The sequence below is a fragment of the Erpetoichthys calabaricus genome, chromosome 1 (genome assembly GCF_900747795.2).
Source record: "Erpetoichthys calabaricus chromosome 1, fErpCal1.3, whole genome shotgun sequence".
In the NCBI taxonomy this organism is placed as follows: Eukaryota; Metazoa; Chordata; class Cladistia; order Polypteriformes; family Polypteridae; genus Erpetoichthys; species Erpetoichthys calabaricus.
The window spans coordinates 354,585,314-354,601,829 of NC_041394.2; the positions used below are offsets into that span (position 1 = coordinate 354,585,314).

Genomic DNA, 16,516 nt, shown 5'->3' on the forward strand with positions numbered 1-16,516 from the left:
AGAACATGCAAACTCCACGCAGGGAGGACCCGGGAAGCGAACCCAGGTCCCCAGATCACCCAACTGCGAGGCAGCAGCGCTACCCACTGCGCCACCGTGCCACCCATCTTAAATGTATTGAGGGGCTAATTCGTGGAGTGCTTTAAAAAACAAAAAGGCAGATTTTTTAAAATCAACTCTGTGTTTTCTCTCTATCTGGTGGATTTTTTAAAGAGAATAGTTGCACCACCGTACTGCGGCCGCGAGGATATCTTTAACAGAGCAGTGCGTTTCTGGAGATGTTTTACGAAACGAAAATTAAAACAGGAAAACGCAGAAATCAAACCGCTGTTTCTGAGAGAAATCGCAACTTCCTTGACCTTACATAGTCCCACTGAACCACAAGGAGTGATTATTAATGAAAAGCTGCGGTGTGTCAAGACGCTTTAAAGCAGAAATGGGACTCGACAACGTCAAGTCAGCCGCACACAGATGATAATGAACGGTAGAGGCATTCGGGCCGAGCAGAGCCCGAGCAACAAAGGACACGAAGGCGCCGCTCAATTCAAATCGCGGGCAGACCTCTGACTGGAAAGACTGAAAATGTTTCAGTCCAAACGCTTACCTCCTGCCTGTGTGTGTTGTGATGCGACGCTTTGCTTTTCCAAGCCGTTCAGTTCACCATCTCCAGCGAACCGCCCACCAGTCGCCTTTGATGACGTAAACCAATCACGCGCGCCATCCTCGCTTGTCAAGGTCTGGATTTGGCGCGCGCTCTGTGTAGCACGTCGTGTCGCCCGCCCATTCATGAGCGCGCGCGTTTTCTCGCATGAGCCTGCGTGCCACCGCCAGTCTTTTCCGTCTCCGCTCCACTTTAAAACATTAATAAAAGCCGAAGAAAAACATTTCGTAAAGTGACGTAAGTACTATGCAAGCATAATCCGTATAATCGTTTTTGCTTATTTTTTTTCCTCTTGCTTTAAAAGCCTATAGTGATTCACGCCTCAATATAGCAGGAAAGCTAGCAGGTTTAAGCGTGAATGTACAAGAGATTTTTGAGGTTTGTTTTCAGCAATGAGAAATGCAAGAGACGCCACACCACGTAGAGTAAGCCGTTCTGGAGATGTAGTTTGAAGTAGGGAAAAAGACAAGATTAAGAAATGACTTAACAGTCCCCTCCAAAGGAATTGAAAAGACGAGGCCAGTTCATTTTTGATATTTCATATTTTGATATAATTTCAGTTTTTATGAGACCAGCTATGTTTTATGGGTTAGAGACGGAGTTAAGAATTAAAGATGCTAAGATTTGCATTGGGTGTGACGAAGATGGATAGGATTAGAAATGAGGACATTAGAGGCTCAGCTCAGGTGGGCTGGTTGGGAGATAAAGTCACAGAGGCGAGATTACGTTGGTTTGGACATGTGCAGAGGAGAGATGCCGAGTATATTGGGAGAAGGATGATAAGGATAGAGCTGCCAGGCAAGAGGAAAAGAGGAAGGCCTAAGCGAAGGTTTATAGGTGTGGTGAGAGAGGACATGCAGGTGATGGGGTGACAGAATAAGATGCAGAGGACAGAAAAATATGGAAGAAGATGATCCGCTGTGGCGACCCCTAATGGGAGCAGCCGAAAGAAGCAGTACTGCACTTTGGATGTGAACATCAAATGGGGAAAAAAAGCCCATGTGCACCCGACTGTTGTGTACGAGTCCTTTTTGCCTCGGCTCATCTCAGTACATGACTATGTACAAGTTCAAAGGAGTATGGCAGCTGCAGCCAACCCAGACGGTCACACCCTCACCAGGTGCTCTTATGACTTGTACCGTGAATCATGGACATTCCTATGCTCATTATTTAGGTCACCAACACTATAGTTTGTGTAAGTGTTAGGTAATGTATAGCCTAACCTGTACATACAGAGAGCCCTGTCAAGCAAAGAGACACCGCTGTCTTCAGACCTGAGCTACAGCCATGCCAATCACCAAAGAAGGTGCCCGCTCACCACGATGCTTTGTATTGAAGACATCTCTTCTCAGCCACTAACCCCTGTGAGAATATGGCAATTGCCCACTACTGTAGGTGCTCTTCAGAAATATTCCTTGAACCAATCAAACACAGAATAAAATTAATATTATACACGGGTGGGCAGATTCAGTCCTGGAGGGCCGCAGTGGTTGCAGGTTTTTGTTCCAACCCAGTTGCTTAATTAAAAACCAATCCTTGTCAATTATTTAATTTCATGTCTTGTTTGTGCTTTAACTCTGCCATGTCAGGTCATTCTCATATCCTAGATTTTTTTTTCCTTTCTAAGGATATCATCCAAATGATGTGAAGTCTAAAACAGATGAGTAATTCTCAGTGCTTCACTTTTTTCTCTTCACTTTCCTTCCAAGTATTTAATTAAACCCAATACTGCATGATAGATACACACAGAGGTGTAAATGGTAACAAGTGAAATGGAGAAATGCTGGTTTCTTTTATCATTTGCATCTTATTGCTAATAAGGAGCAATTAAAAAGCAAGACTGCAGCTGTTTAAGACTAAAATAAGCAATAAAGGTTCAAAATCTTAACTAGCGAGACAACTAAAGTGAAGCAGAAGTGTTACTTGAGCAGTAAGTGCTTCTAATTAAGTAAATGGGTTGGAACAAAAACCTGCAGCCACTGCGGCCCTCCAGGACTGAATCTGCCCACCCCGGATATAAAAACATAGTTAAAGCCATGGTAGGACATTTATATTAGAAAAGAGTTTTAATAGTTTTACTTGAAAAAACAATACGTACATAGGAAAACCAGGTGATGAAACATGCGTCTCTCCAAGTCCGGGTGCGGAGCTGCTCTGGATTGTTGATCCGTCCGCTGCCAGTTTCTTTGGGAATTCGGAGGTCCTGCCTGGAGGTGTTTCCTTTCTATTTTTTATTAATGTGTTCCCTTCTCTCCTCTTTTCTTTCTTGCTTCCCAAACTTAAAAGCTTCACTTCATGAGAAATTAACAACAATTACAAGACTAACTGAGAAGGGATTGTCTTTCTCAGGCTAATTGTCAATTCTGATCCTAATTACTGTGAGCTAATGAATTACAAAAAGTATTTCAAACTTTTTTTTATATAAAAACAATGATTTTTTTTTTTTTATAAAGCCAAGGTCCAAGTCAGTAAAGATACAGAGTGTAAAATCAAGCTACAGTTGGTTGAAAAAAGTATTCATCCCCTAGACAAACTTTAAATTTCCTATAATGTTTTTATTTGAAAATGCATCTTTAGTTTCATACGGTTACATATACATTTAGGGCCTCTTGGACAATACATGATAGATAGATAGATAGATAGATAGATAGATAGATAGATAGATAGATAGATAGATAGATAGATAGATAGATCTATCCATTTAGGGCCTTTTGGACAATACATTTCCGATCGATCAATAGATAGACAGATAGATAGATCTATCCATTTAGGGCCTCTTGGACAATACATTTTCGATCGATCAATAGATAGACAGATAGATAGATCTATCCATTTAGGGCCTCTTGGACAATACATTTTCAATCGATCAATAGATAGATAGATAGATCGATCTATCCATTTAGGGCCTCTTGGACAATACATTTTCGATAGATAGATAGATAGATAGATAGATAGATAGATAGATAGATAGATAGATAGATAGATAGATAGATAGATCTATCCATTTAGGGCCTCTTGGACAATACATTTTCGATCGATCAATAGATAGACAGATAGATAGAGCTATCCATTTAGGGCCTCTTGGACAATACATTTTCGATCGATCAATAGATAGACAGATCTATCCATTTAGGGCCTCTTGGACAATACATTTTCGATAGATAGATAGATAGATAGATAGATAGATAGATAGATAGATAGATAGATAGATAGATAGATAGATAGATCTATCCATTTAGGGCCTCTTGGACAATACATTTTCGATAGATAGATAGATAGATAGATAGATAGATAGATAGATAGATAGATAGATAGATCTATCCATTTAGGGCCTTTTGGACAATACATTTTCGATCGATCAATAGATAGACAGATAGATAGATCTATCCATTTAGGGCCTCTTGGACAATACATTTTCAATCGATCAATAGATAGATAGATAGATAGATAGATAGATAGATAGATAGATAGATAGATAGATAGATAGACAGACAGATCTATCCATTTAGGGCCTTTTGGACAATACATTTCCGATCGATCAATAGATAGACAGATAGATAGATCTATCCATTTAGGGCCTCTTGGACAATACATTTTCGATCGATCAATAGATAGACAGATAGATAGAGCTATCCATTTAGGGCCTCTTGGACAATACATTTTCGATCGATCAATAGATAGACAGATAGATAGAGCTATCCATTTAGGGCCTCTTGGACAATACATTTTCGATAGATAGATAGATAGATAGATAGATAGATAGATAGATAGATAGATAGATAGATAGATAGATAGATCTATCCATTTAGGGCCTTTTGGACAATACATTTTCGATAGATAGATAGATAGATAGATAGATAGATAGATAGATAGATAGATAGATAGATAGATAGATCTATCCATTTAGGGCCTCTTGGACAATACATTTTCGATAGATAGATAGATAGATAGATAGATAGATAGATAGATAGATAGATAGATAGATAGATCTATCCATTTAGAGCCTCTTGGACAATACATTTTCGATAGATAGATAGATAGATAGATAGATAGATAGATAGATAGATAGATAGATAGATAGATAGATAGATAGATAGATAGATAGATAGATAGATAGATAGATAGATAGATAGATCTATCCATTTAGGGCCTCTTGGACAATACATTTTCGATAGATAGATAGATAGATAGATAGATAGATAGATAGATAGATAGATAGATAGATAGATAGATAGATCTATCCATTTAGAGCCTCTTGGACAATACATTTTCGATAGATAGATAGATAGATAGATAGATAGATAGATAGATAGATAGATAGATAGATAGATAGATCGATCTATCCATTTAGGGCCTTTTGGACAATACATTTTCGATAGATAGATAGATAGATAGATAGATAGATAGATAGATAGATAGATAGATAGATAGATAGATAGATAGATAGATAGATAGATAGATAGATAGATCTATCCATTTAGGGCCTTTTGGACAATACATTTTCGATAGATAGATAGATAGATAGATAGATAGATAGATAGATAGATAGATAGATAGATAGATAGATAGATAGATAGATAGATAGATAGATAGATAGATAGATAGATAGATAGATCTATCCATTTAGGGCCTCTTGGACAATACATTTTCGATAGATAGATAGATAGATAGATAGATAGATAGATAGATAGATAGATAGATAGATAGATAGATAGATAGATAGATCTATCCATTTAGGGCCTTTTGGACAATACATTTTCGATAGATAGATAGATAGATAGATAGATAGATAGATAGATAGATAGATAGATAGATAGATAGATAGATAGATAGATAGATAGATAGATCTATCCATTTAGGGCCTCTTGGACAATACATTTTCGATAGATAGATAGATAGATAGATAGATAGATAGATAGATAGATAGATAGATCGATCTATCCATTTAGAGCCTCTTGGACAATACATTTTCGATAGATAGATAGATAGATAGATAGATAGATAGATAGATAGATAGATAGATAGATAGATAGATAGATAGATCTATCCATTTAGGGCCTCTTGGACAATACATTTTCGATAGATAGATAGATAGATAGATAGATAGATAGATAGATAGATAGATAGATAGATAGATAGATAGATAGATAGATAGATCTATCCATTTAGAGCCTCTTGGACAATACATTTTCGATAGATAGATAGATAGATAGATAGATAGATAGATAGATAGATAGATAGATAGATAGATAGATAGATAGATAGATAGATAGATAGATCTATCCATTTAGGGCCTCTTGGACAATACATTTTCGATAGATAGATAGATAGATAGATAGATAGATAGATAGATAGATAGATAGATAGATAGATAGATAGATAGATAGATAGATAGATCTATCCATTTAGGGCCTTTTGGACAATACATTTTCGATAGATAGATAGATAGATAGATAGATAGATAGATAGATAGATAGATAGATAGATAGATAGATAGATAGATCTATCCATTTAGGGCCTCTTGGACAATACATTTTTGATAGATAGATAGATAGATAGATAGATAGATAGATAGATAGATAGATAGATAGATAGATAGATAGATAGATAGATCTATCCATTTAGGGCCTTTTGGACAATACATTTTCGATAGATAGATAGATAGATAGATAGATAGATAGATAGATAGATAGATAGATAGATAGATAGATAGATAGATAGATAGATAGATAGATCGATCTATCCATTTAGAGCCTCTTGGACAATACATTTTCGATAGATAGATAGATAGATAGATAGATAGATAGATAGATAGATAGATAGATAGATAGATAGATAGATAGATAGATAGATCTATCCATTTAGGGCCTCTTGGACAATACATTTTCGATAGATAGATAGATAGATAGATAGATAGATAGATAGATAGATAGATAGATAGATAGATAGATAGATAGATAGATCTATACATCTAGGGCCTCTTGGACAATACATTTTCACTAAAAACGATGCTGCAATGATAAAGAACACATCAGTGAAATGTGCTGCTGACTACGTGTTGGAGACTGTCTGACTGACAGTCAAGCAGTTCCTCCTCTAGTGTGTGGCCTACTCTCTAAGTGATTATTTCAGCCAGTTCTCAGGAACATACAACTGAGAAATCAGTACAAGTGGCTTATTGGGTGAAACCTCAAAAACTGACAAAAATGAAGACCAGGGAATGACTTGAGACACACTGTGATTAAGACGTTTAAAGATGGCGATGGTGCCTAGAAAACTGCCAAGCTTCTTAGCCTCAGTGTGTCCACTGCTAAGGCCATCATAGCGAAGTGGAAGACAACTGGAAGCGCGGTAAAGAGGCCGATGTCAGGCCACCCTGTTAAAATATCAAGAAAACTATAAGTAAGAGATGACTCTGAGTGACTATCTGCAGCTGGAGTGGATGTGCACAAGACTACCATATTGAAAGGGGGGCTCTATGGCAGAGTTGCCAGAAAATAGCCACCACTAAAAACATGTCATCTGAAAGCTCGATTAGAATTCACTATCAGACATCTTGACAAGAGTTCTGCATCCTGGAGTCGTGTACTTTGCTCTGATGAGACCACAATTGAACTTTTTGGCCTCAACACAAAGGTGTTTGTCTGTCTGGTGGATGGAAGGGACTGCCAATGATACCTACCACCAACCATGGTTTTGGGGGCATCATGCTATGGGGCTGCTTCTCTAGGGCTGGCACTGGATCTCTTGTCCGTATTGAAGGAAGAATGGATAGTAAGAAGTTTATCCAGATTTTGGAAGAAAACCTTCAAACATAATCCATGAAATTGGGACTCGGACGACACTACCACTTTCAGCAGGACAATGACCTGAAACACGGTGCAAAAGGAACCAAAGGATGGTTTGACAAAAAGAAGATCCAGGTTTTGCAGTGGCCTATAGCCAGAGTCCAGATCAGAATCCCATTGAAAGTTTTGTGGTGTGATCTCCAAATTGCAGTTCACCAACGAAAGCCTTCAGACTTTGCCCAGTTGGAGCAGTTCTGCATAGGAAGAATGGGGAACAATGGCCTCCATCCAGGTGTGCTAAGGTTGTAGACGGCTATCCAAAGGGATGGGAAGCCGTTATTGGTGCTGCTACAGAGCATCGACTGGGTGTCATGTGAAGGGGTCCATTACTTTTTCAACAGCATTTTTCACAACATGACTGTCAATTTGCATTTGTTTAGTTCACCAAGCTGTAAATGTTTCAAAATACGTAGACAGAGAAATAAAAGTTCACTGTGATACTCTGCATTTGTGATTTTTGTAGGTGGTAATGATGTAAGATGGAAATGATGTGACTTTTTCAACTCACTGTATACAAGTCATTTAGAAAGATGTACAACAGACAGCTGCCTACTGCCGAGAGACTTACTTATCTGTTGTGATGGACACCAAGGCCAGAGTGAGTTCCAATCCCTTATCCGGCCAGTAGGATGGAAGGACAGGGGGAGACAATCTGACAAGGGTTATGGACTCCCCTGGCACAGTTGAAAGTGATGCCAGGCCAGTATGCTTGAAAAACCTTTGTTGGGGGTTTATGGGGGGGATGCAAAAATTGTGCAGTCTGTAGAAATCATGAAAGAACCTTATTTTGCATTTTCCCTGTTGCCCAGAAGTTTAATTACTTTCAGCCACAAAATATCTGGCATATTGTCCACTTTAACAGGAAACGAAGATGAAAAAAAACTGACACACATTTGTCTTGCGGCCCTCAAAGTTCCGGAATCCAAATTCAAATTCATAACAGAGGATGGCAGTCTGGGCTGCATTGTCTGGCAATTAAGGATGCCCAGTGTCTTCACCCACCTGGGAGACGGGCTTTTGAAGGGCGCCGTCTCCCCCGAACTCTTACTTGGCAGCCCCCCTGGGTTCCCATGGCACCTCGGATCCCCACAGGGCTGTACTGGAATTACTATTTGTTGGCACAGCACTGTTGGGTTCCGTGGATGCCGTCAAGGGGAGCTGCAGAGCCCTACCTTGGGCTTCCTTCATACCCGGGAGTAATTTTAGACATCTCTATCGAGCCACCTAGAGTGCTGCCGGGTGCGGCTTGAAAAGGAGCCAGAGTTGGGAGAAATCGAGAAGGACGACGGACGGACAGACAGACACGCAGAGAGAGAGAGCAGAAGACGTGCTGTATTCTTGGGCTGCACTGTAATTGGTGCTTGTGGGAAACAGGTGGAAAACATTTCCCACTGAATAAAAGCATTTTCTGGCACGTGTGTCTGTGTCTGTCATATCGGGTGTTTGGTGCACCCTCTGGTGGTTCACAATATATACGTACAGTATAATGTTAGACACCCCAATATGCTTACAGGGCACACAGCTCTACAGAGGGTGCCATGGCCACAACTCTCCATACTGTCCTAACCCACCTAGAGCCGCAGGGCACTTACGCAAGGCTCCTCTTTGTAGAATTTAGCTCTGCACTGAATAGCAATAATAATACCTTATTTATTCGTAGGCACCTTTCTAAACACTCAAGGGACACCAAACAATAGATAAAACACACGTTTAAACAAAACTAAAACAATACAAAAATTAAAAGCAGGCAGAGCAATTATAATCAAAGAGAAAAAGGCAGTCTTAAACAAATGACTTTCAAGTTTAGATTTGAAAAGTGAGAATAAATCAATATTTCTAAGCTCAGATGGCAATGAGTTCCAAAGCAAAGTTTAATAGCATCCTCCCTCATAAACTGGTGAACAAAGTGACAAATCTGGGATTGTCTCACTCCATCTGCCTCTGGATTATGGACTTCCACCCTGATCGCTCACATCTCCTCAGCATTGGTTCTCCACAGGGTTGTGTGCTGAGCCCCCTTCTCTTCACCGTCTACACCCACGACTGAACCCCTGCATACTCCACCAACAGCAGCATCAAATTTGCAGATGATACCACCATGGTGGGGCTCATCTCTGGAGTGAAGGAATCCGCTTATTGGGACGAAGTGGAATTGTTGTCTGGGTGGTGCAGAGACAACAGTCTGGTTCTTAACACCACGAAAACCAAGGTTATCAACTTTAGGAAGAAAGAAATTAATATTTAGCCCCTATTCATTGACGGGGACTGTGTGGAGAGGGGCTCGAATATCCGGTTCTTATGTGTGCCCATAGATGGGGACCTGATTTGGAGCACTAACACCACAGTGCTGGCAAAAAGTCCACAGCAGATCCTCAGGAAGTACCATTTCACCCAAACACTGCTGCTCCATAGAGAGCACATTGGGCTTTGGGCATCTGTGTGTGGTTTGCCACCTACACTGCATCACAGAGGAAAAGGCTCCAGAGGGTCGTCACCACTGCCCAGATGCTCATCGGATGTCCAGTCCAGTTCACACTGCCTGAAAAAGGGCCGGCACAGAATTAAAGATCCGTCCCAGATAATGCACTAGATGATGCTCACATGGTGACACTTACAAAAGAAAAAATTATCCAATAAATACCAGCAGAATGTGAAAAAGGTCTCGTTGTGTAATATAAGGTTTGTTTTGCTTTTCCACTTTTAGAATCTCATTTATAAATCTTCATACGTTTTTGTAGTATAATTTCTTACTATTTTACACTGACAGGACAGCATCCAATATCATTGTACTTGTTCAATGACAAAGATATTCAAATTTTAGATAGATAGGATATTATGGAAAACACCTGGATCACAGACAGACACAGGACACACAGAAGTCCCAAAACACACAAGTTTATTTATCCTTCCTGCACAATCACCCCAATAAGCTCAGTCCTTTTCTTCACTCCTTTTCTTGTGCCACCTCCTCTCTTGCAAGCTCCGCTCTCTGCCTACCGACTCCGGTTCTTTGAATGGAGTGAGGTGGCCCCTTTTATACTGTACCCGGATGTGCTCCAGGTGCTCCCTGATAACCTTCCTGCAGCACTTCCTGGTGTGGCAGAAGTGCTGCAGTCCATGGCTCAGGAACCATCCGGGCAAACCCCTGACGATGGCCACGGGCCCCCAACTGGGTTTGAGCTTCTAAGCTCTGATCCCACAGCTCCGATGGGAACCAGGGCGGCTGCCCTCTCGCGTCCTTCCATGCTCCAGGCGTCCTGGCTGGGCAGGAGCCCCAGCTATCTGCCACTAGATATATATATAAGCGGCTGGGATGAGAATCAGCACCTCCAAATCCGAGACCATGGTCCTCAACCGGAAAAGGGTGGAGTGCCCTCTCAGGGTTGGTAGCGAGATCCTGCCCCAAGTGGAGGAGTTCAAGTATCTTGGGGTCTTGTTCACGAGTGAGGGAAGAATGGAGCGTGAGATCAACAGGCGGATCGGTGCGGCATCCGCAGTAATGCGGGCGTTGCATCGGTCTGTTGTGGTGAAAAAGGAGCTGAGCCGCAAGGCGAAGCTCTCAATTTACCAGTCGATCTATGTTCCTACCCTCACCTATGGTCATGAGCTATGGGTAGTGACCGAAAGAACGAGATCGCGAATACAAGCGGCTGAAATGAGTTTCCTCCGCAGGGTGTCTGGGCTTTCCCTTAAAGATAGGGTGAGAAGCTCAGTCATCCGGGAAGGGCTCAGAGTAGAGCCGCTGCTCCTCCGCATCGAGAGGAGTCAGATGAGGTGGCTCGGGCATCTGATCAGGATGCCTCCTGGACGCCTCCCTGGTGAGGTGTTCCAGGCACGTCCAACCGGGAGGAGGCCCCGGGGAAGACCCAGGACACGCTGGAGGGACTATGTCTCTCGACTGGCCTGGGAACGCCTTGGGATTCTCCCGGAAGAGCTAGAAGAAGTGGCCGGGGAGAGGGAAGTCTGGGCATCTCTGCTCAAGCTGCTGCCCCCGCGACCCGACCTCGGATAAGCGGGAGACAATGGATGGATGGATGGATGGATATATATATATAGAGGGTGTCCCAAAATTCACACAGGATTTGAATTTGGTGCCATTTGTGTGGTAAAGTGTTGCCAATGAAAAAAAAAAAAAGACAGCGTGACAGCTCACAGTTCAGGGTTATTAAAAATGGAACGCTACACGAAAGAACAACGCGTTTTCATTGTTGAGCAATATTTTAAAAATAATGAAGGTTTGGCAGCTACAGTTCGCAATGTTTGTACAAAATATGGTCAGAATAGTGATTTAACTTCATCAATTGTGAAGAGATTAATTAAAAAATTCAGGGAGACTGGATCAATTAGTGATCTTAGACACTCTGGCCATCCTTCAACAAGTCGTTCAACACAAAACATCGAAGCAGTTCGTGAGAATGCTGCTGAGATTCCAGGAACATCAATTCGGCACCATGGTCAAGAATTGAACATTTCCAGAAGCTCTCTACAGCATATTCTCACAAAAGATTTGCATCTTCATGCTTACAAAGTTCAATTGAGTCAAGAACTGAAGCCTACTGACCACGCACAGCGAACAGAGTTCATTAAATGGATTTTGGAACAACAACAAGTGAACGCCGATTTTTCGAACAAAATCATCTTCAGCGATGAGGCTCATTTTCATCTTGATGGCTTCGTTAATTGTAAAAATTGTTGCATTTGGGGTTCAGAAAATCCACGAGTGATTGTTGAAGTCTAAGGTTTATGCCATCAAGCCTACAACCACCCACGCCTTGAAGGAGGAAACCGAGCGCTGTATCAACGAAATTCAGCCACATTTATGCAAAACGATCATGGAAAATTTCGACAAAAGAGTGCGTATGTGCCAGCAAAGCCGTGGAGGCCATTTACTCGATATGCTATTCCATACATAACCCTATACTGTATACTTTATGAATCAATTAAAAATTTACAAATTTTTAATTAAAAACCTGTTTTCTCTATCAAAATTACTTCTTGCGTGAATTTTGGGACACCCTATAGATAGTAAAGAAAAGCCGGGAAACCCTCAGCCAGGAAGGACAGGGGGAAGACAGCCTGCACATTGTTTTGCGTCCCCCAAGAACCAAGAAGGCGCCCCCTCCCCCCGGGTTACAGCATTGCCATGGAATCCCACAGGGCATCCTGGGAAATGGAATTTGCTGACTCAGCCCTGTTGTGTTCCAGACGGGACCGTGGGGACTGGCGAGCCAAACTTTGTTGGGCCCCTATCTCACCCAGAAACGTTTCCGACTCAGTTTCAGGACACTGGAAGTGCTTCCGGGTGTTACATAAAAAAAAGCTGCCTGCCTCAACTCTGGAAGCGAGAGTCGGTAGGAGGAGGATGAAGCTGGCGTGAGGAGAGGAGGTGGCAAAGAGACAGAAGATGACAGAATTACAGAGTATTGCTGTGTGCTATATATTGAAGCTGTAATTGTGGTTTTGACATGGGAAATGCTTGCTTTGGAAGAGTTTCCCACAAGAAAAGCTCATTGTGCTTAGTACTTGTGTCCAAGTCAGTTTGTGTCAGGTGTTTGGGAAGCTGCATCGCCCCCTGGTTTCCACTCTATATAAAAAAAAAAACAGTTCATGACTAGAAAATGGAACAAAGTTCCTCAAGTGGAGCAGAAAAATGACACAAAAAGGAAGTGTAAAAAAAAAAAAAAAAGTTTCAAAGTACCCAAAAGTGTTTTTTTTTTTTATTATTATACATAAATGGACACACAAACACTTTTGGGTGCTTTGAAACTTTTTTTTAACACTTTCTTCCTTTGTTTTCATTTCTCTGCTCCACCTGCATACCTTTTTTCCAGTTTCTAGTCATTAACTGGTTTTGTTTTTTTTTTGTTTGTATAACATACTGGTACGTGATTGATCCTGCTACAGTACAAGTCTCTTTTCTTAGCCAGGTTTGGCTTCACTTCCAACGGTGCAGTCATGTGGCAGTAACAAGGAACAGTCCGGTGTAGTGTGGACCGAATGGGGGAGCCCCACGTTGACAGAAGGCCATTGAAAATAACAGCTATAACCGAAAGTTCAATATGTTTGAAATTAAAAAAATGATGAATGCATTTTATTCTGGGGTCCTCAGCTACTTTGACACCTTAGCCACTTGCCTAAGCACCTGATACTGTTTGTGTGGAGTGCGCATTGCTTTATGTTCTTTTAATATCTGGTAATAAGCCTCTTGCTTTATTTTCATTTAGGCTTTGGTAAAAGATGGGCCCGATTTTTTGGCTACAAAATATTCACTTGGTTTCTTACTTACCTTTCTTTTCCTGATTCCCTTTTCACCAAAAAAAATAAAATAAAATCCTACCTTTAAACTCCCTAAACTTGGGCTACTCTTAAGGGAACTTGCAGGTTGTCCAAACAGAAGAATATTCTACTATTCTAATCACAAAATTAAAAAGGCACACATGAATGTCAGTTTTCGCCTCTAAATAAAACTTTTTTCTTCAAGTCCATTTGAATTTTAGTCAAAGAGTGCCATTTGATCTGATAGGTTTGTTGTCCTGTGGGGTCCATGTGTGGCCTTACTGCCCCTCCTAAAAAGTTATTTACCAGGAATGCGACTCTTTCTCCCGGTGATTTGCAACATGTCTCTCAAGACTGATCATATACACAAACTTTCTGCCGCATTCCGAACAGCAATACGGCTTCTCTCCCGTGTGCACTCTTCTGTGTCTCTGAAGAACGCACCTTCTTACAAATCGCTTGCCACAGTCAGGACAGCAATGCGGCTTCTCTCCCTTGTGAATTTTCGCATGTTCTTGAATGCTGCTCCTCGAAGAAAGCAATTTGCCACAATCGACACAAGTGTATGGCTTCTCCCCAGTGTGAGATCTCATGTGGGTCTGAAGACTGCCTCTTTGTGAGAATCCTTTGCCACAATCGGCGCAGCTGTACGGCTTCTTTCCAGTGTGAGTTGTTTCGTGTGCTACCAGACTTCTCCTTACAGAAAATTGTCTGCCGCATTCCAAACAGCAGTACGGTTTCTCTCCGGTGTGAGTTCTCATGTGGGCTGTAAGGGAGCTCCTTTTCGAAAATTGTTTGCCACACTCGGAACAGCAGTATGGCCTCTCACCTGTGTGAATTCTCATGTGGGTTGTTAGACTGCTTGTTTTCAAAAAACGTTTCCCACATTGAGAACAATGGTACGGCTTCTCTCCAGTATGATTCCTTTGGTGTACCACTAGACTGCTTTTTGCTGAAAACTCTTTCCCACAATCAGAACAGCGATACGGTTTGCTTCCAGTGTGAATTCTTGAGTGTTCTTGAAGACGGTAACTTGTTATGAATGCTTTCCCACACTCAGAACAGCAATATGGCTTCTCCCCTGTGTGAATTGACTGGTGTCTCTGAAGGTCACCCTTCATTTGAAATCGTTTGCCACATTCAGAGCAGCAAAATGGCTTCTCTCCAGTGTGACTTTTCAAGTGTCTTTTAAGATTGCTCAAATAGGTAAATCCTTTGCCACATTCAGAGCAGCAATGTAACTTCTGTTCCTTAGGAGACCCTTGAAAATCTTTGTGTTTAACACTTTTCTTCTTATCTTGGTGGAGATTTGTATTGTCGTTGTTCACCTTTTGATTATGGTCAACTGCGTCTAAGCTTGTTAGTCCGACAACAGGGCAAGATCCACAAGGAGCAGAAGCCAGTACAAAAATTGTTGATCCAGACGGTGATTTTTTCACATTTTGCTCATGTGGTCGACCCTGAAGAGGGGTCCAAGTAACGGGAGATAGGGGGAAGCTGTCACTTTTATGTAAACCTGTATAAAAAGGCAAAAATGAACAATGTAAATATTAGAAATATTCAACAGCAAATTGAATGTTTAAAAAAAAAAAAAAAAAAAAAAAAAAAAAAAAAAAAAACTCTAATCCTACTCATATCAATTAGATAGAATTTGCACATAGGGACAATACAACACACACAATAACCAAAGGGTAAAAGAAACAGAAACACATATAAGCTGAAGAAATTCATAATAAAAAGTACACAGATAATCAACATATCATACTGGGTTAAAGGCCAGGGAGTAAAAGTGTGTTTTTAAATAAGATTTAAAAGACAGCATGTGAACTCGATCGGTATTCAGTAGAAGGGCTGATTGCAAATGGCAATTTTGTTTTTTCAGCATCTGCTCTTCTGAGCTTTATGGTAATTGAGCAGCTTTATATATGGTATTATGGTAGATGAGCCTGTGGGCGAGCGTGTGTGAGAGAGCGAGACAGCGTGAGAGTGCATCTGCTCTTCCGAGCTTTATGGTAATTGAGCAGCTTTATATATGGTATTATATGAGATATAAGATGCAGTTGAGTCCTTGGAGGATGCATTTCCACCACACCAAGAAGTTCAGCCAGAAGAAGGTTAAGAAACACCTGGAGCACTTCTGGGTGCTCTATAAAGGAAGCCGACTCACCACCAATCAGAGACAGAGTCGTAGGTGGTGGACAAAGCTTTGCAAGGAGGAGTGGAGGAGAGATAGACAAGAACTGCGTTACATATATTTGGTGCTTTGTACTGTGCTGTGAAGTGGGGAGCAAAAGAAAAACGATTCCCTACTGAAATAAAGGAGAATTTCCGGCAAGCCTTGCGTCTCAGCGTGCCTGTGTCAAGGTTTGCGGAGTGGTATGCCCCCTGCTGGTTCACACACTTTAATATAAAACATGACACATCTATGCCTCTGGTTATGTGGGAATTTTGTGTAAAAAATAAATAAATAAATAAAAATAGATTTGGTATCAGACGGCTAATTCAGTTAGATGAAATCGATGATCAGTATTAGCTCTAAAAAGAACCTGATCAGCGCATTCCTAGTGTAAAATTATGAAAGCAATTATTACAATGTTGACATTTTTCAGGGAATAACTACTAATAAGCTTTTACCGTCTAAAATATCTTATTCCGTTCAAATATTTAAAAATATCCCCAGTAATGTAGCGATTTACCTAAAGGAAGTTCTTCCACGTTTTTCTTTAAAATA

General features: G+C 40.9%; 1 protein-coding gene across 2 annotated transcripts in view; it reads right to left on the reverse strand.

Annotated features, from left to right (window-relative positions):
- LOC114643527 (gastrula zinc finger protein XlCGF57.1-like) overlaps positions 1-16,516 on the reverse strand; it is a 318,307-nt gene that overhangs the window by 13,001 nt on the left and 288,790 nt on the right. Inside the window, exon 3 of one of the 2 annotated variants that reach the window (XM_051926324.1) lies at positions 14,343-15,301. In XM_051926324.1, coding sequence (XP_051782284.1) covers positions 14,343-15,301 — 959 coding nt within the window. Of the gene's footprint in view, positions 1-604; positions 683-14,342; positions 15,302-16,516 lie in introns of those variants that run through there. The other variant, XM_051926313.1, reaches the window with a different exon arrangement.